This window comes from Sphaerodactylus townsendi, linkage group LG02 (genome assembly GCF_021028975.2).
Source record: "Sphaerodactylus townsendi isolate TG3544 linkage group LG02, MPM_Stown_v2.3, whole genome shotgun sequence".
Classification (NCBI taxonomy): Eukaryota; Metazoa; Chordata; class Lepidosauria; order Squamata; family Sphaerodactylidae; genus Sphaerodactylus; species Sphaerodactylus townsendi.
Window position 1 is genome coordinate 75,218,546 of NC_059426.1, and position 20,348 is coordinate 75,238,893.

The window sequence follows — 20,348 nt, forward strand, 5'->3', positions numbered from 1 at the left end:
GAAATGGCTATCAGAGGGATATGGCATGTAGATAGGTAAATGCTTATGCATGTCTGAATACAGTGATGACTTGCAAAAAAACTCGCTAGTTTCCATAAGCGAAGATTACCTTTTTAGGTTTACTTACCTGACTTGACTGCGATTGAAGGACAAGAATCCATATATGACAAGAATAATGCCTGGCACTGCAGCTACGAGTAAGACGCAAGTATACCATTGTAGCCAGGCAAAATAGAGGGCAGCCTTTTCCCCAAAATACATCCTGAAAGGCAAACACAGAAGCTTATCTTCCATAGATCACCCTTGAAACTGATTCCAACACTCTGGCTATAGAGTTGGAAACTATGTTATTTCATCAGTGCCTGCAATAATGTACTGGATGGTTCAGTTGTTTGACTCCTAATCACTCAGATGATAACATATATTCACTTTGGCATGCAAAGCAGAAGTCCAGTGGCACCTTAAAGACTAACAGCATTTATTCCAGCGTGAACTTTCTGGAGTCAGAGCTTACTTACTTCAATCCAATGGAAAGCCACTGTTTTGTTGTGCTGGAGTAGACTACCATGGCTATCTCTGTGGATCATTCTGGCTTACACCACTGACAGATAAACTTGGATTTATAACCCCATCCAAGAGCTGAGCACCCAGCTGTGGCAATGTAGCCGCTCTGTGGTCACTGCCCCCAAAGAGGCTTGAAAAGAACAATGCTTCCATGCCGCTGAGAAGCCTCTATGGGCCACAATAGACCTATGCCACCTTTTCGGTGGCTTAAGTCCTAAGTGCAGCATGCCAGCATAATGCTAGGAAAGGCCGGGAGGGAGCCAATGTTAGCCATGCCCTGACCTACCCCCGCTGTGCCAGCAGTGGCAGGGGCCCTGGGATGCTAGTGCAGAATTCAGCACCATGCTCCAGCGCCAGGTGGCGGGAGGCAGTGGTGGCTATACACTGGCAGGATTACCCCTCTGCTGGGGTAAGTGCCTCAGGGAGGACGAATCTGCTGGCGCGGCAGTGCACCAATCTCAACAACAGATTCAGCTGGCACACTGCTCTCAAGAGTAGATTTGGATGGGTTCTTGACCTTCATAACAGCTTAGTGAAATGCTGAAGAATTAATTCCCAGATGAAACAGATTATTATTGGTTTGATGAGTTGATCAATGTTACAAACAAAATTTGAGAGGCAACAACTGCTTTTAAGCTACTTGCTTCCAACTTATTACATTTTATGGTAAGCTTGTAATGTCCAATCACCTGCTCCATTCAGAGAAAGAAAAAAATTATCCAATACAGTAGATATCCTTTCAACCAGTATAAATTTGAATTCATGAACATGAATTCAGTGAAAATGATGAAAACCTTCCCATAATAGGTTTGTGCAACACAAGAAAGCCTCACTAACACCTGGTCCCTTACCTGAGATCCTTAACAAGTTGTTTATTGCGGAGGCTTCTCCAACTTATCTTCTGGAAAGTATCCAGTTTTTCTCTCTAGATATAACAACATAATTTCCATAACATAACAACATAAGTTTCTTAACACACAGCCCTCTCTCTAGTACCACCAAGTACTTGAACAAACATCTATCAAGTAATACTTCAGTAGCCTTGTCCCACTATCCCAGATGTACTCTCACATAGATAGATGCCCTCCATCTAATGTTTCAGCCACTCAGTGTCCTTACACCAGTGGTGTAGCTGCCACAATGAAGAGGGGCTGCTGCGCCCTGGGCATGTGACATTGAGGTCATGTGGGGGGCAGAAAATTGACCAACACACCCCTTACCTTCCCCCACCCTGCCAGGCCCTGCAGAAGCCCAGAGCAGCCTGGAGTTCAGCCAGCTGCTCTTTGCAGCCTAGAGTTCAGTCAACTGTAAAGAGCAGCCTGCTGAACTCAGGTAAGTGGGGGGCAAGGTGGGGCGGGGCACAGGAGCAGGGCCCTGTGGGGGGGCCACCATTTTGCCCCAAGTGCCATTTCCCCCTTACGCCACAGCCTTACACTATTGGTCCACTTATTGACAGAAATAATGGTTGACTGTATAGCTACAGTAACTACAAATTGTCAGATTTGGTTTCAGATGCTGCATTGATGGCAAAACTTTTGGGGGGGGTTGTGTGTGGGGAGGTAAAGACAGCCCCCATCTTTTGCCTATTTTTTTAATTTTAATTTTAAGGAGATGGACAGGTTTGATAAGTGGAACCACACAGGGTTCTGAGTGTTATGTATTGAGCTGTTTAGGTTTCTGTAGTTGAGAGTGACATCAGCAGAGAGCATTATATTTAAGTAAGTGTAGGCATAGTTCCTATCTGCTCATCCTGATGTATTACTGCGGAAGCTGTCCATGGCCGTTTCTGCACGGCCCCCCAGGCGCCTCCACGCCGGCAAGAATTCTGCCGTCGCGGAGGCCGTTCGCACGCACGCGTGCGGGCGGCCTCCAGAGAGGCCGGCAGGCGGCAGGAGCCGCCTCTGCCCCCTTCCCTGTCCGACTCACCGTGTCCCCATCATCGGCCTGCTGGCCGTCGAAGCCCCGCCCACGCTGCCCTCCGAACTCCAGGGGTCGGAGGACAGCGTGGGGGGGGGCTTCGACGGCCAGCAGGCCGACGACAGGGACACGGTGAGTCGGACGGGGAAGAAACAACATGTTCAGCGGTGCTGTTAGCGACAGCATCTGCCAGGAACTGCGCTGTCGAGGGAAAAAGAACCCTTTAAAGGGTTGTTTTTCAGGGCGGCTTGACGCCGCCCTGGGGCAGCAGCACCGCCTGTGCGAATGGCTCCCTGGGAACGGCGTTTTTACCGTTCCCAGGGCGCCATAAAAAGGCCGTGCGGAAATGGCCCATGTTAATAAACCTTGTTTTTACCTTTCGCTCACCTGATGAGTGAGACATAACACTGAGAGTCCCAAATTATTTCAGGGTATGTCTGTACAGGGGGAAGGGGGAAAAGGTTTTTTTTTGCCCTACTAGGGACACTTTTAAATAGCAGGAAGCCTGCCACCCAGACTGCACAGCTTGTACAGTCAGGTTACCAACATAGGCTGATGCCCCTGAGAGCTCAGAACAGAAGCTTGTGAGAGAATCTGACCTTTGAAGCAAGTCAGCTCCTCTGCATCAGGGTGAAATATGGCGTGGATTACTCCTCCCGTGAGTTTTCAAATAGTAGCAAGACTGACCTTCATACATATTCATGGAGAACAGCCCATGGAAAATACTACATAGAAATTCTTCCTAATTAGTGATCAAGAAAATTTGAAAAATTTCACACAGCATTTGAACCCTTTTAGGTTCATATAAAGTTAATCCACATTACATCTCTTGTTCTATAGTTTTGTTCCCTGAGATACAAAAAATTATTGGGATGTCAGTGTACATTCTCACCTCATGCAGTGGAAATGCAGTTTCAAAGACATTCTCCTCTATCAATTCTTGAAAATTCCCTAACATTAGATTTAAAAAAGAAATGTTAGACAAAAAAGCCTACTGTAACACCCAAGTGCAAACTGGCTCTTACAGAATAAAAAGTAGACACTTAATGTCTTCTTGGCTACTCTAATTTGAAGCAATAAAAAGTAAACCTTTCAGAAGCTCCTTTCAGTCATTGCATTTGAGGGCGAGAAACCATGCATAATGGCGGCATGTGGTACCCATGATCCCCCTGATATGCACTGTCACCATTTCACCTGAATTGGGAACAACAGGTATTTTCAGTTCCTCATGGCACTTTATTCTCATTAGAGATTCACTGGCCTTGAAAATATATGGAACTTTCTGGGTGCCCTAGGACCACTAGTGGCCAGGAGCAAGCACATCCAAACTCCAGCAATTCTGCCACTATTCTAGGGACTGATTGGCTCAGACCCTTCATCAATGATGACACTTGGTGACAGCTCACAAATTGTTTCCTCCTGCATGTTACCATACTGCCTTGGCATAGCAGGGAGAGTGCTTATTCACAGGTTTCCCTGCCCACAAAACAGCCTAAAGGGTGATGCAGGCGTTGCAGAGATGGGGAGCCAAGGAACTTCAATGAATTTTCTTTTCTTTCTGTTCTCATGCTCTCAGCTTGCTTGCCATAGCAGCACATTTTCAGCTCCACAGCAAAAAAAAAAGAATGTGTCCTCAACATGATACAGAAGCCCTGCTGAATGGATACTCATTTCCAGCCACAAGAGGACCCCTGATGACATTGCCTCCCCGATTATCTTAACCCAGATACTCCCTTCTATAAATCTAACACCTCCCACCAGTGCCATATCAGGAGAAAATGGTGCCAGGGAAACACCTGCTCCCGCGCCCCCCCCCCCAGTGCCCCACTTACAGCATTCTTCCACCCGCCCCCCTCTTCGCATTCCACTTCAGCCAGTGTTTTCCCAGGCCATGGCAAGGCCATGGGGGAGGCACCCCAGCCATCACCAGCCCCTGCAGCTGGCCTTTCAGGGCGGGGGGTGCAAGGGTGTGTGGCCAGTGAGGGTAGGTGTGAACCTTGGGGGGAAGGGTGGCCATGCATTGTGTGTGTGGCACCTGAGCCTGGATCAGTCAGAGAGGAAGAGCGACAGGAGGAGCAGGAGGCGGCCATGGCCACAGGACTGAGAAAAGGAGTACCGGGCGGCCCAGCGTAGGTGTGCAGCGGGGGGGGGGGGGGAAGGCAAGGCAGGGAGTAAGGTCTGGGGCCAGTAGGGCTTGGCTGATGGGCTGGGCTCCTGGCCCAGGCATCTGTGGGGCCTCCTAAAGGAATGAGGCACCCCACATGATGCTGGCGGGACGGGCAAACTCCGAGTCATTTTGGGGATGGTGTCAGTTTCCAGGGGGCATCTCCAGCCTGGGATGGTGTCAGTTTCCAGGGGGTGTCTCCACCCCTCTTACAGTTGTGTGATAGTCTAAAGCTCTGCAAGCGTCACATATTAAAAACTGTACAAGGCTGATATGAAGGCTAGTTTATACCTTTTAATGTTGTAATATGTAGTTTAACCATTTATAATCCAGTTCATACATCTTTCCCCAAGGAACTCAAGCATTTAAACATGCCAGTCATCCTATAAAGAGACAGTGACTTGACAAAGAGCACTCAATGAGCTTCACAACCAAGAGCCAATACATGATTTATTTTTGAAGCTATGTATAAATGTCCCTGCTTCTCTGCATGAAGCACACAAGAAGGGAACTGGCACGTACAGTCATCATTCACAAGTCACTTTGCCATGCATGTATCTTGCCATTTAAACACGGGCGCTTAAAAACCTGCATACCAAGTGAAATCAGATATCTCTGAGAGTCAAGCAAGACAAAACTCTGAAGATCAGTGAACAGCTAACTCTTTGAAAGCAGGGAGTTAAACTTCAATATGAGCTGGATACTGGGGGAAGCAGCATTGCTCCCCTGAACAATTCTCCTAATATAAACTAACACAGCAACCAGTTGCTTCAACAGGAAAACATGCAGTTTTCTATTGGAATAAACAGTGTGGAGGGTATGGATTTAAAACAAGAAAACAGCACAGGAAGAAGAATTACTACCCTCCCTACACTATGATTCCCATCTGGCTGGGGCCACTTCAAGTCAAGTTCAAAGACCTTTATTAGGCATTAAGGCTGGGGCCACTTACATACCCTATTTTTTTTTAAAAAAAAAATTATCTGGTTGCAGATCTTTAGCATTTTGTATAGTTTGGTCCTGAGTAGAAATCAGAATCCAGCTTTTCGAGACTCAAACTGGCACATACCAGATGGAAAGAAAACACACATTGATATTATTAGATAACTAATAAAGAAAAAGATTCATTCCATACATTTTGAATTTCTGTAGAACATTTCTGTGTTCAGCAGGATAAAGTTGACAATCCGTATCCTAAAAATACATAAGAATCAAAAATTAGTTGGCAATAAAAGAATAAAAACTTAAACAAGCCTAGAATTCAAACTCAAGCTTTTAACTACCTTTTCCACAAACCAAAATGATCAAGCGCAGCTTTTCCTATGTAAGCCAGAAAAAGATTGTCAGTCTGGTGCATAGCCTTTGAATGTATACAGAAGAAGAACACTTGGGGTGCTGTGTGGTTTCTGGGCTGTATGGCCGTTTTCTAGCAGCATTCTCCCCTGACGTTTTGCCTGCATCTGTGGCTGGCATCTTCAGAGGATCCTCTGAAGATGCCAGCCACAGATGCAGGCGAAACATCAGGGGAGAATGCTGCTAGAACACGGCCATACAGCCCGGAAACCACACAGCACCCCAGTGATTCCGGCCGTGAAAGCCTTCGACAATACGAAGAACACTTGGCTTTTATACCCTGCTTTGCTGTACCATGAGGCTTACAAACACTCTCTTTTCCCCTCCCTCAACAGACACTTGTGAGGTAGGTGGTGTCCCTGAACAGTGGCAGGTGGGGGCTTAGGGGGAGAAAATGGCACCTGGGGCAAAATGTGACTAGCCCACGGCCACCCAGCAGGCTTCATGTGAAGGAGTGGGGAATCAAACCCAGTTCTCCAGATTAGTGTCAGCCACTCTTAACCACTACACTATGCAGCCTCCATCCACACAACACATAATGTTGTGGAAGAAAAGAAAGAAGATTCCTGCCCAGATGTACTACTAGTAAAATTGAGATGAGGGCAAACATGGACATACATTCGAATTAAAACCTATCATCAGATAGGACAAGCCATTGCAAAACACTATCCCCTCAGATTCATCCCAGAGAACCGGTCCAGAAATATACCATGGCCAGTGTTATCAAAAAACACAGAGAGGTTTCAAAGCATCAACAGGAAAGCATCTCCCTGTCAGCTGTCCAGCAGAGGTCACCAAGTAGGGCAACCAAGGCTGTTTTGGTCTTATAATCAATCTGGAAACCAGACTGGAAAAGGTCTGGTTAATTTGTTTTACCCAGAAAACTTTGGAGTTGCACTGTCAGCATTCTCTTGAGCACCTTGCCCAGGAAAACTAGGTAGATCTTGAAACAAAAGGCTTTTTAAGATAATGTAATAACTGCCTCCTTTAAAACTTCTAGAAACAATCCTACTTGCAATGAATGACTAATTAACTAATCACTGATTCAAGCCCTCCCTGGTAGGTTTAAGTAGCCATGACAGCCAAGAGCTGAGGACACAAGTAGTGGCTGTACTTTCTCCTAGTAACCCACCCACATTTTAAGGATGAGTAAGCCTAAAAGTATCCATAAAAGCAGGATAAATGAAAACTTCAGAATTGTCCACAGCCTCAGTTCTTAATGTGAAATCCAAATCAAAGCAAATATAACTGATTCTACCCAGAGAACAGACAGTATGCCAAAAGATCCCTGTCTGTCTCATGAATTCATTGCTCACAGGAAGAAGACTTTATTTACAGTCAATGACCAGATATATTACAAATCTCCACAATATCTACAACAAAACAAGAATGCAGATCTCTCTCCCGTATTCCAGCACTATCCATCTATATATCATTATACTTTGTAAACACACCAAACAGCATAAAAATACTAAACAAAACAAAAATATCTAAGGGGGATACCATATTCAGATCATTTTTTTCTTTTTCATAATGAATAGACAGAATTTTGCTACCCATTTAGTAATATTCTCCTTATCTTGTAATAGTTTTTCACAACAAACTTTATCAGAACAATATGTCATTTTGTGTAGTAGATGTGACAGGCATTTTTCCTTGCCTCCTCAATAACATACACTCTATAGTTTCTACAGAATTCAGAGAGCAAGAACATAACCTTGCAGTATAAGGTATCTTTTGATATTTCCCTTCTAAGACAGCAGAAGGTAAATGTGCACTTCTTGCAAGAGTAAAAGCTCTCCTTAGATCTTTATTATCCAGATAAGTTAAATAAGGAGCAGGGGCAGTGATATATTTCTGTGTATAGCATAGAGGAAAATCTGAATATCTTGCCAGATCAGACTGCCGTGATACATCTTTGATTCTCTGAGTAAGTTCACTTTTAAAATGATCCCAATTTTTGATCATATGGATGTTATATGGAAGGCCACATTTATTAAGGCACTTCTCCATATCTTGAGCCCACCTAGGTTTATAAGGATCTTTTGCTAGAAAGGGCCAGAGACCATTTGAATCAGTGTGTAACTTTATCCATTTATATGCCGTTGTTATTATTATCTTATCCTTCAGGCTCATTACTCCTGTTTCAAGCCTAATAAATGTATTTGGGACTCCTGGAGGAAGCTGAAGATTGCTCTTAAAAATTTGGACTGTAGCCTTTCTAGCTGTATCATACTCGATTGTGCAATCCCCAAATAGACACCGTATAGAAGTTGTGTCAATATTTTATTGCTCACAAGGAATGATGCTCATAAGGAATGATGGTTACGATACCTGGTAAAAGGGATGAAATCCCTATGGATCCTTGGTCTGTCAACCATAACATTTCAGACTACAGAAGACCATCCCTGCACCAGCGCAAACTTTTTTTATCTCTAACATTTGTGCTTTTTTTCTCTAACATTTGCAATGATGAGGAGAAAATTGGCCCATCAATATGGTAGGCTCTTCCATCTGAACAGTAAATAAAAGTATAACATTTGTCATATTGGCCAACCTTGAATTGTCTCTGCATAGTGAATATATATGTAAATCAGCCCTGAAAGCATTAAAGAGTTTGGGGTTTTATTATGTTTTTACCTCAGAGAAGTAATTTCCTGGTGTTCCTCTTCTGGCTGTGCACTCAGACCCTCACTCATAAGGCACTTATATTTTCTTATAACTGAACTTGGAGCACAGATCCCATGAAATAGCTTTTTGTCCTTAATTGTCTAAGAATTAGAGAGAGTAAGGAGAGAAAAATAAAGGGTTGGGAGTGAGTCTAGACAGACATTTAAAGGTTTCTGCCCTCACTGTGAAAGACCCAGTACATTTGAATGTGATTGCACTGTTAGGAATACAAAGATAAGTCTAGATCAGAAAATCAGAAAATTCTCCCAGCCTGTCAACCTGGACTTTTTAGATGGAATGTAACTCCATCCAGAACAGGTCCCATACCACCACTTCCCAAGCCTCATACCACCACTACCCAGAAAATTACCACCTCAAGACACCTGTTCACCACATTCATCAAACTTTGATGAAATGGAGAAGTAAAATTGAATGTCAAATGCCTGGATGACATTAGCAAGCACTTTTAAGTAATTGTTAGACAACATGGGAACTCAGAGGTGACAGTTTAACTTCATCCTAATCCTCTGTCCTTGATTTTTTCCAAATTAAATGTTACCACAAAAGTTATATGGTCAGTTCTCTATCAGTGCTAGGAAAGGGCCATTTTGGCAACATAATATTCCATGGTTTCCAGGAAACAGGTCTCTCCAACTATGAAAATAATCAATTCTTATCAACTCCTCACTAAGAAGCAGGGCTGCACATCTCTTGACTCAAACACCTGGTCCTGGATGTGTTTATTTTGCTGTGATAGTCTGTTGCTGCAATATAAAACAGAAGTCCAGTGTACCTTAAATATTGTTTCTACAGAGTCCAAATATCCCAGGTTGATCAAGGGAAATGTCTTGGTTTGGCCAAGAAGTTTGCATGGTTCCCTATCTTAAAGTGGGTTTGCCTCGTGATATTTCCCTCACCCCAGGATTTTCAAAAATCACCAATTTGGCGATTCTTTTCAAAAATCCCACGGTGAACCCGCTACCATGCAAACATCATGGGAGCAGAACCACTTTATTTTTCCCACCCAGCCGCCTGATCTCCCCGCCCCACTGACCGCGCCCCTGATCTCCTCACCTGATGTCATATCAGTTTTCAACTCTGCTGAGCTGCCGACCATTATAGTCCGCCCTTCCCGAAGCATTCCCCCAAACGTGTTTTCTGCTCATGGTATTGACCGGGTGCCATTTCGCCTGAGTTAATCAGGAGTGGAGTCCCAAAATGTCCCCATTTTCTTTTCTGTATATGTACTGGTTGCTCAGAGTACGCAGCTAGGGAGATGTGCACTTTGGGCCGAATATTAGTGGGAATATCACAGGGGTGGGGGAGTCTCTTGTTTTCCACAAAAATATGAGAACATGAGTGGGAATGTGATATGATGCTGTGTCCCATTGTTTTTTGCTGCCGCTTGCTGGGTTGAGGCCCTCCCAGCTCACAAAATGTGCTCCAACCCAAAAATCACGGAGCAGGTGTAAAAGTGGGCACCAGCAATTCAGATTCAACAGACAGGGTGGAGATGTTCATTCAAGCTGCTGACCAAAAACAACAGTCAATCAGAACGCGGGACACCAGGGATGTTCGCGCATGCGCGAATACACTTGTGGTGTAAATACAAAAGACCTGGGCTTGTGCGAAACAAACTGGAGTATTTCCTCCTGGTCTTCTCTCAATTCCTTCACAGGCAGCCATGTGAAGGGAGAACCCAGGATAAAATAGACCCGGATTGTAAAATACTGATTGAATTCCGATATAATTGTGTCATGCAGAAACGGCCAAAGTCTAACAATATTTATTCCAGCATAAGCTTTCATGAGCCAGAGCTCACTGCCAGATGCATGGAATGTATAGCCATAGAAGACATATTAATACTTAAAGATGCAAACCATTGTATTTATGTCATTTATTGACTACTTTCCCATAAAATATGCTCTGAACAGAAATCAGTACATACACAGAAATACTTTGAAATATAACAATATGGAAAAAACAGCAAACTAAAGATACAGAAATCAAATTCATCAGGGAATTTAAAAGATAATACAGCTTCTTCCGAGAGCTATCCAAAAGCACAATATAAATGGAAAGCCAAACAAAGAAAACTATTTTCATCTGGCACCTTAAAGTTAAAAGATTATACATAAGGTGAATATCTGCAAGGAGCTCATTCCACAACAAAACAGCCACTACTGAGAAAACAGGGTTTCACTTACTTGTAACTGATGTTCATCAAGGTCTTCTGTGCTGACACACATTGGGACTGTGCAGAAACAGACTAGCAATGGTAAAGCCCAAGCTACTAACACTAGAGGGCACTTGAATCACCGTTGGGCTCCTTGTGAACATTCCCTCTTAAGCTGTCACATGCCCAGCAGTGGAACGCCCTCTCCCTCAGTTCTTCTGCCTGAACAGCTACAAGAAACTCATCATTGAGAACTCACAGGCCCCTTCCACACATACAGAATAACGCACTTTCGATCCACTTTCACAACTGTTTGAATGTGGATTTTGCTATTCTGCATAGTAAAATCCAGCTTCAAAATGCATTGAAAGTGGATTGAAAGTGCATTATTCTGCATGTGCGGAAGGGGCCGTAATGGGGCTGGAGGGAGAGAATGTGTGCCTGGACAGAAGACCTCAATGAACATCAGTTACAGATAAGTGAAACCTTGTTTTCATTTTTGGTCTTCTGTGCATTCCTATGCTGGGACTGTAACAGGCCACACGCATACTTGGTGGTGGGTAGAGTTCATCTGTACACTGACTGCAACATTGTCTTTCCAACTGCTGCCTCCCTTCTTTCCTGCAAGTCAAGTACATAATGCCGGACTTCTGCATCCAAGGAAGGGATGGAAAAAATACAGGCAAAATAAGTTACTGTGTACAAGTGAAACTTTGACACCACTTTTTTTTGGGGGGGAGGGGGGGAATCCCAGGCTAGGCTGTAACACTACACTACACTTACAGCTCAATCCAGAGCTGAGGCAGACTGGAGTGGTGTCTCTTGAGCACTGCTTGGCTTCTCAACAGGGCTTTCCCACAGCACAGGAAGCCTGAAAAAGGTTTTTTTTAAAAAAAAGAAAAGAAAAAGAAAAACCACCAACTTCCCCCTGAATTGTGCTGTCAGTCTTGCTGAATCAATGGCTACTAGGAAACAATCTTTACTGATAAGTATGTTAAAGATATCAAAGCTGGGACTGTAACAGGCCCATTAAATACATCAGCCCTAATGATAGTGACCACTGAAGGGCTATTACTGGTAAAAGGAGGGTAAACGCTGTTCAGTCCCTTCAAAAATCTCTTTGCTAAACTAGGGATTTCCTTCCTGGTGAACTCTCACTGATGACATAGCCAGTCTTTCTATTTTTACATATGGAAGGGTGATATCTACAGAATGAATTGCTTTCAACTCTAACCAGCTCAGGAACCACATCCACTTCACAGCATATGACTATCTAGTGGACTGTTTCCTAGATTGCACTGAAATATTCTTTACATCTAAAAAATTGTTGCCCTTTGGTGTCAAATGTAAGTAATGGCAAGACAGCTGGAAAGTCAACCACTCTCACATCTGGTGATATATCCGAGACCAATTCTGAGCCACCCTGTGAACTGACCATACTGCCTTGAACTTTTATGCATGATGTTCAAAGTACACAAAGTTTTCTCCCAAAGTGGTGCTTTCAATTTCAATGTCCTATAATTTTGGTCTTTGCTTCTGGCAAATCTTACATTCAACAATGTTATAACCCTCACCCAAGCACAGTAAACACAGGGAGCGGTCCCCTGCGTAGGTCATATTTGCACCGTACTAGGTGTACTCCTTAAACTGGCTCTTTTGGGCCATATTCTCACCCTGCTACCCACTACCTCAAAAAGGGGAGGGGAGGGGAGAAACAAACAAACACTCTAGCTGACCTTCACACCGATAGCCAGAAAAACACAGAGTTGATTTCAAATGGACTTCTTCCTGTCATGGTGAAGAAGGAACTGAGGGAGAGGCATTCGGCCATTGGTCATGTGACCGTTTGAGAGGGAAACCGAAGCTGGCGAGGCGCCCAGGTCTACCACCTGAAGCCGGCGAGGCGCCCAGGTCAACCTCCTGAAGCCAGCGCTGGTGCCCAGGTCTACCACCCGGAGCCAGCAAGTGCAGCCCAGGGCCAGCACCCCCCCATATGATTACATGGTGTGCACCTGGGGACATGTGATACCCCATGTCTCTCTGGCAGATACGCCCCTGCCAAAGATGAAGTCCTAGTTGACATAGCCAAGAGCCTGGGCCACACTGGCGTAATGCCCATTGGGCAAGGTGGGCAGCTGCCCAGGGCATCACCTTGTGGGGGGCATCAAAATGCTGGGTTCGTTTATGAGTATTTTAGTGGTTTTCCATTTTTGGCCTGCAGGGGGCGCAGTTTTTAGGCTAGCGGCACTAAAATTTCAGCGTATCATCAGGAGGCTGTCCTTATGCTACCCCCCAAGTTTGGTGAGGTTTGGTTCAGGGAGTCCAAAGTTATGGACTCCCAAAGGGGTGCCCCTATCCCCCATTGTTTCCAATGGGAGCTAATAGGAGATGGGGGCTACAGTTTTGAGGGTCCATAACTTTGGCCCCCTTGAACCAAACTGCACCAAACTTGGGGGGTATCATTGGGGCAGTCTCCTGATGAGACCCTGAAAGTTTTGAGACTGTGCCTTCAGAAATGTGCCCCCACAGCCTGCAACCCCCATTGACAGCAATGCAGAAAACTCAATGCAGAACAAAGATTCTTGGGCAAATTTCTAGGATGTTCCTGCAGGGGGTGCATTTTTGGATGTATTGGCACCAAAATGTCAGGGTATCATCTGGAGATGATGGCACTCCCCAAGTTTGGTGTAGTTTGGTTCAGGTGGGCCAAAGTTATGGACCCTCAAAACTGTAGCCCCCATCTCCTATTAGCTCCCATTGGAAACAATGGGGGATGGGGCACCCCCTTTGGGAGTCCATAACTTTGGACTCCTTGAACCAAACCTCACTAAACATGGGGAGTAGCATAACGACAGTATCCTGATGATATGCTGCAATTTTGGTGCTGATATGTCTAAAAATGCACCTCCTGCAGGCACCAATGTCCTGGTGCAAAAAAAAATTGGTTGTGGTGGAGTGGCCGCCCATGGGGGTGGGGGGGCATCCAACTCAGGTTTTGCCCAGGGCTACAGTTTGCCCAGGGCTGCCTTGTTATGCCCCTGCTGGGCCAGCTATAAAGTGTTACCAAAACAGCTATTGTTTTATGCAAAAATTTAAGCTTTTGTTGAAATTTACATGGGACAGTGGGAGATAAATATGCTCAAAATGTAAAAATGATAATTGTAGAGATAACTCTCTCACCTTGATAATGAATCCTTTCTTACGCAGTTCTTCCAAAAATGCTTCTTTCATGTCCTTTTTATGGAAAGATTTGTGATAGTCGCATACAAGAACAAAATCCCATTTGTCTGGCATCTGGTCAAAGAAAACAACCAACTGAATCAAAAGTATTACGTCTCTCCTTTGCAAGCATGATCTTAGAGATTCTTTCCACCTCAAGCCAGGCTGATTTTCCACTTTAGTATGCTTGTCAGGTGAAGCATAAGTGACAGGTCTCCTGTCTCAGACTCCCATTACAACCATTCCATGTCATACATTTCAGTCTACCAAGGGCTAAAGCTGCTACTCCCCATTCTGTCAGTGACAGGCCTATAGACAATATTCACACAATGGTTTGGATCTAGCAATGAGAAGCATAGAGTTTGCATAGTTCTGCTCAAGCAACATCTTGTGCAACACTTAGTGCTTTCCTCCCTATATATTATAGTGCCCAGAAATTGGTTGTACTGTACAGAAATGCATTTGGGAATACAAAAAGAAACGCATTTGGAGATATAACAAGTTTCACTTAGCACAAACAGCTAATACAGTCTTTTTTGTTATACTCTCCTTGCACAAGAGCTCTAGCACAAGTGGAAATTTTGCACTGGATCCAAACCAATGGCTACTTCTATGCAACAGCAAACCTGTGCTTATCAGCAAGCCCATCCTTGACTAGCAGTTTTGGCCAGTTTCGGTTCCCAGACAAGTCTACATACTTAATACGTATGCTAGAAAGCATACAATCGCTGCAAATACATGTTGCATTTTACAGGTAAACTATTGTAAGGATACACTTTAAAAATTAACTCTGTAAGCATCTCTGGAGAGACAGACAGCAAGGAGAATATTTTCCATATAATCTAATCTAGATCCTCCAATCTTCCCTTTTCAGCCATGGCTCCAACCTGGTGTCCAATGACACCAGAGCCCTGCAGGATCTAGCTCAGTTATGCAGGGTCGATAAGACAGAGATTTTCCACCAAGAATATAGTGATGGTAGGAGACTGTAAACTAGTTTTCCTTTTTCTCACGCCACCCCATGTGGGTGATGGACTCCTCTTGCTTTATATTGTACTGTAGTTGCCAGCTCGATTCGATCCCCTTTCTAGGAGTTAGTGGGTGCACCAATACTTAGGATGTGCAATGTTTTACTGAAATGTTTATGGTTTTAATACTATTTATACGCATGTTATTTATCACTGTGTGTTATCATCGGTGTAAACTGCCCAAAGCTGGGGAGGGCAAGGTATAAATACATTTTTATTTTTCGTCTTTCTTGAAGCTATCTAACGGTGGCGCTTTATAAGGGACAATCTGCAGCTGGTGATTTCTTGTGGTAATGGTTGATTTCGTTTTTCAATTTGTATATGTTATGATGATGTAGGTCACATTGAGCATGTATAAAGGCAGCTCTTTTAAATAAATGATAGTTGTTGGGCTTTGGGAATTGTTTAAATCTGAAAAATCTGAATTTAGCAGCAAGAAATTGTCCAAGAATGGAATCCTTATTTTCTCATTTGTGGCTTTTTTGGCCAAGCCATTTTTTTTCCACCAGAGGAATCACAGTCATCTCCATTTCCATGGGACCAGTTTTTATACCAAAACTACCAGCCACCCCAGCCAGAATAACTATTGACTACACACCGGTGATGCTTTTTGCCTTGCAGGATCAGAGCCCCATAGAAAAGTTCAAACGAATACTGTAGACAGTGTTCCAATGCAACTGTCCACAAGGAACCCCTGAAAGGGAAAGGGAGAAGTGCAGGAACTGGAAGAGCACCTTGGGCAGAAGCAAGATGTGGTCCCTTCACAATGCAGTGCCAACATTCGTGCTCAATACTTGCATTGACCAGTACACATCTAGCTGCTCTGTTGTGTGGTTGTCAACTCTTTTGTTGTAGCCTGGCTACTGCACCACTGCATGTTGCATAACATATAATTGATGGACCACCATAATGGTACCTGTTATGAGTATGCAGTTGGTAGGCGGACAGCTGTACCTGTGATTCTGCAGTTTGTCAGTCCAGCTTTCAATGGCACCGAAGGTTTATTATGCCAAGAGAACTGGTCATCCCATTTATCTGATTAGCTTTCAGAATTCCATTTCTGATACTGTTCAATAAACGCTTGGATTGTTTCGCAGCTATCTTTCAGTTTTAATATGGTTGGGTGGGTAGATATGGATTGATTCACAGTCCCTGCTTCTTACTAACTTACCTGTGTTCAGTATAGGAGATTGTCAAAAGGATCATACACTACTGTGGTCTAGTAAGGGTATGTCTTGTAGTGTTCATCATCCCCATTATAGTGTTATCAGTCTCCAGGTACAGCATGGAGATACCCCAGAATTTCCACTGACATCCATATGACAGAGCTCAGTCCGCCTGGATAAAATGACTGCTTCGGAGGGTGGAGTCTATGTCATTATACTCCACTCAAGTATCCTCACATGCCCCTCTCCCCAATCTCCACTTCCTCAATCTCCAGTAATTTCCCAGCCCTGAACTAGAAACACTAGTTATAAATCATGGGGGCTATGGGGTAAAGGAAGTTAGAGAAGAAGTGTAGTGTTTAGTCATGGAGGATTACTAGACTACTAAACCTTAACAGGTCACCTTGACCTTTACCAGGCTGACCGGCTGACCTGGAATCAACTTAAAGATAGAGGAAGGGGAATATATGTGTAACAAATAATATTAACATTTTACAAAACTGACACCGTAATCCTAAATAAATTGACATAGAAGTACTTTATACTAAATAGATGGGTGTTTCTTGCTAGTAAATGCGATCATGATGAAGATATTTAATATCTGTATTAGCAGATCCCACACCTACTTTTTGCTTTCTGTCTCCTACAAGTTTCATAGCTGCCAAGTTTGCTGACTCCCCACACCCTACTCCAGCCTCAGCTTGGAGGAAGGTAACCACCACCAGCTGAAGCCTAGTAGACAAAGCAACAGAATGTGGCAGTGGAATTGACAGTACCACTTCAGGGGGGAGGTAGGGGTGTGACATACATGCCTATGTGTTAAAAAATAAATCTTCCTGTGAGTAAACAAAGCAAACAAACAAAATAGCCTTGTTCACTGCTGTGCTCAGTTTCAACAGGCAAGATGACTTGCTTTTTAATTATGCAAAAGAGGTTTAATCAATGTGATCCCCACCTGTGGCTTAAATTGGTATAATCCATTCTACTAAAGATTCTGCCTCTTCATTCAGGCACATCTGATAGCATGCTTGAACTAGTTATGTTGTCAACTCTTCGTTGGGGAATTCCTAGAGATTTAGGATTGGAGTACGGGGATGGTAAAGTCTGGAGTGAGAAGAGAACTGAATAAGGAGAGACTGCCATACAGTCTGTCCTCTAAGTTGCCAGCCAGGGTAGTAATCCATTTTTGGTGTAAAGACTGAGAAACTAAGTATGCAACCTAAGCATACATGGCTTAGGATATAGCTGGGTTGGAGCCCTGGGTCTGGCTCTTCATTTTACTATCATCTTAGACAATAACAGTCTTTCCCTAGTATTAAAGAGCTCCAACCTAGGCTGGATGTAACTTACTGGGATCAGCGGATCAATGTCGTCAGAAGGATGGTCTCTCATAGGCATCAATACAATGTTATTCTAAAGAGAGAAAAAGAAATGGCGGTGGAGTGAGATTTAAAATGTGGCCTTTCTCCTACAACAGCAAAACATAATGACATATACAAAATCTGCTCTAGAAGAGTTTCCAACAGAATTATCAACTTTTTAACTAGGCCTGCTTCTGAATCTTAAATTGCTGTCAGCCACTACTATGCAAGTGAATCTTTGCCCATCACTTTATCTCTGTGCTAGAACATTTTACCTGCGCAGCAAAATGAAATAAATGTTGGTAAGCCCCTCCAGCTTGAAATTGAGTTCTTGTTATAATATCACAAGGAGAAGGTGTGTTGGAGCAATGCATATTTTTCAGCAAATTAAAGGCAGTTTTGAAAAAAAAGAACTGTGTGCACTATGTCCACTCATCCTGATTTTAATGTTAAAAACTGCACAAAGAAGACAAAATAAATATGCATGTGCATCATGCTAGTGAAGACACTTTTCACTCTTCTAAAATCTGTTCTCTGACTCCAGCCTCAAAAGTCACCTTTGTAAATGTAAAGGCATTTCCACATGGGTTATTTACCCCAGGATCAATGCTCTGGAAAAGTGGGTTTTTTTCCTGCTTCCCATTCATGCACCTCCTGGGATGTCCCCAGCTTTTCTCCAGTCTTTCTCAAATCTGCTATGCTGTGAAGTTTGGAAAGTTTGCAGAAAAGGTGGTTTCCACACAGAAACAGGTTTTCATGGCATCCCCATTCAGGGCCATCTTAACACATGGGCACACTGGGCAGTTGCCTGGGGGCCCGACAAGCATAGGGGCCTTATGCTAATCTATGTATGTTGTGACTTGCTGTCAAAAATGCCATATTTAGTATGTGTTTTACTAAAGATAATGAACAATACTAATGTTAATTTTTATGATAACAAGTGAATGTTGGCATTTGTCTCTGATTTATCATCACAGTCACCTCTGCAATGTATGTATGTGTGGTATCTTATTCACTACGTAACATAAAAGCATATATGTTAATGTCATTTCAACTCACTTGACAGTTAATAGGGATTCCAGTGCACTGCTTTGCCCTGTTGCCTATAATACTAGAATATTGTTGTATAACATTGTAATCACCATGGGGTAGTGGTTAAGAGTGGTGGACTCTAATTGGTGAACTGGGTTCCCCCCCACCACCACTCCTATAAATGAAGCCTGCAGGGCAACCTTTGGATAGTCACAGTTCTTTCAGAACTCCCTCAGCCCCACTAACCTCACAAGGTGTCTGTTTTTGGGATGGGAAGGGAAAGAGTTTGTAAGCCATACACTCCTTATGGTTGAGAAAAGCAGGGGTTAAATCCAAATCGTTCTTCCTCTTCCTCCACCACTACTACCACCACTATTGGATTCTTTCCCAGCTCTCTATCTTCTTTTTGAACTCTATAGCTTCTTTCATTGTGGAGATAAAAAGTGAAAAGCACATCTCCTCAAAAAAAAGGGCAAGAGCCTCACTTTAGCAAAAATTAAGTATTTTCAGGATCTGAGATAAATTGGGTTCAGAGTCACAGGCTGATAAAAGTTACAGATTAACCAAGGATAGCTGAAAATTATGTGTAGCTCAGCAAAAGTAAACATTATAAGTTTATGAACGATGTTCTATAAAAGCTCATCTTAATCAGGGGCAATGTAAATATCTCCCAGTTTATTAGCTCTGGACCTATAGAGTATTTCCCTGCTTGTGCTGTTCACTTTTATATTTCTGGGGAAACCTTCAGTCTCAAAATGGATGGCATCAAATAAACAGATGAGATTCTGGTTGCAAAGATACCACATGGTGAGTTTTTTTAATTAAAAAACTAGTTAATTTCATTGCCAAACTATCTTAGAAAAGTGGCAAAATTATGCTTCATATCAGTGGGGCTTTCCCCACTGACAGAGTTGAACTGGTTTCTACCTAGGTTCGCCGCAGTGAATCCCCACTGCCACCGAGCTCAACATTGTTTTGTCTCAGCCCCCCCCCCTCAGAACTGCGACATCCTTGTCGCAGTTATGAACTACACTTTTCTGCCAGAACAAGGTCTATACCGCTTCGAAGCTTCGAAGTGGGGAAGCAGCGAAACGACACCTCATCCGTTCAACCAATCACGAGCCGCTTTTGTGGAATGCGCAGAACGGGAGAGTCGTGGTGGGCAGAAAGCACACCTTTAAAAAAATAACTTCCTCTGACGTTTTGAAGCTACGATCATATGACTGTTATGAATGGAATTGGCGTGTCTATATGTTTTGGTGCCAATGCTTCGTCGCTCCGACTGCGACAGAAGCAGTTCGGCACATTACTGCTACGTAGCTGCGATGTATGAAAACTGTAAAAAAAAATTCATTAATAAATATGCAGTTATCTCCAAATAAAAGGTACACTTGGTTATAGTTAGTCTATTTGTAAGCTATGAATTGAAAGGGTTTAGATAGAACCAACAAAAGAGGATTAATACTATGTAATGAACCTTTAAATTGTAGAAATACAAAAACAGTTTAACCATCCAGTGTTCTTTTATCCACAGATCACTGTATAAAAGAACTGATTTGTAAGAAGTCTGAACTGTATACCTCTATGGCAAATGCCATGTGCCAGTTGTTTCCTTTTAAACTCTCATAATTCCTCCCCCCCCCCAAAAAAAAATATATCTGGGAATCATGATCTGATGAGTGTATTGAAGATCCTTTA

At 43.3% G+C, this 20,348-nt stretch overlaps 1 protein-coding gene across 1 annotated transcript in view; it reads right to left on the reverse strand.

The window, feature by feature from the left end:
- ANO9 (anoctamin 9) overlaps positions 1-20,348 on the reverse strand; it is a 51,554-nt gene that overhangs the window by 26,058 nt on the left and 5,148 nt on the right. Inside the window, exons 2-8 of the mRNA XM_048483399.1 lie at positions 17,608-17,670; positions 14,025-14,138; positions 8,639-8,769; positions 5,781-5,839; positions 3,374-3,432; positions 1,416-1,489; positions 128-262 (exon numbers count right to left, since the gene is read on the reverse strand). Coding sequence (XP_048339356.1) covers positions 128-262; positions 1,416-1,489; positions 3,374-3,432; positions 5,781-5,839; positions 8,639-8,769; positions 14,025-14,138; positions 17,608-17,670 — 635 coding nt within the window. The remainder of the gene's footprint in view (positions 1-127; positions 263-1,415; positions 1,490-3,373; positions 3,433-5,780; positions 5,840-8,638; positions 8,770-14,024; positions 14,139-17,607; positions 17,671-20,348) is intronic.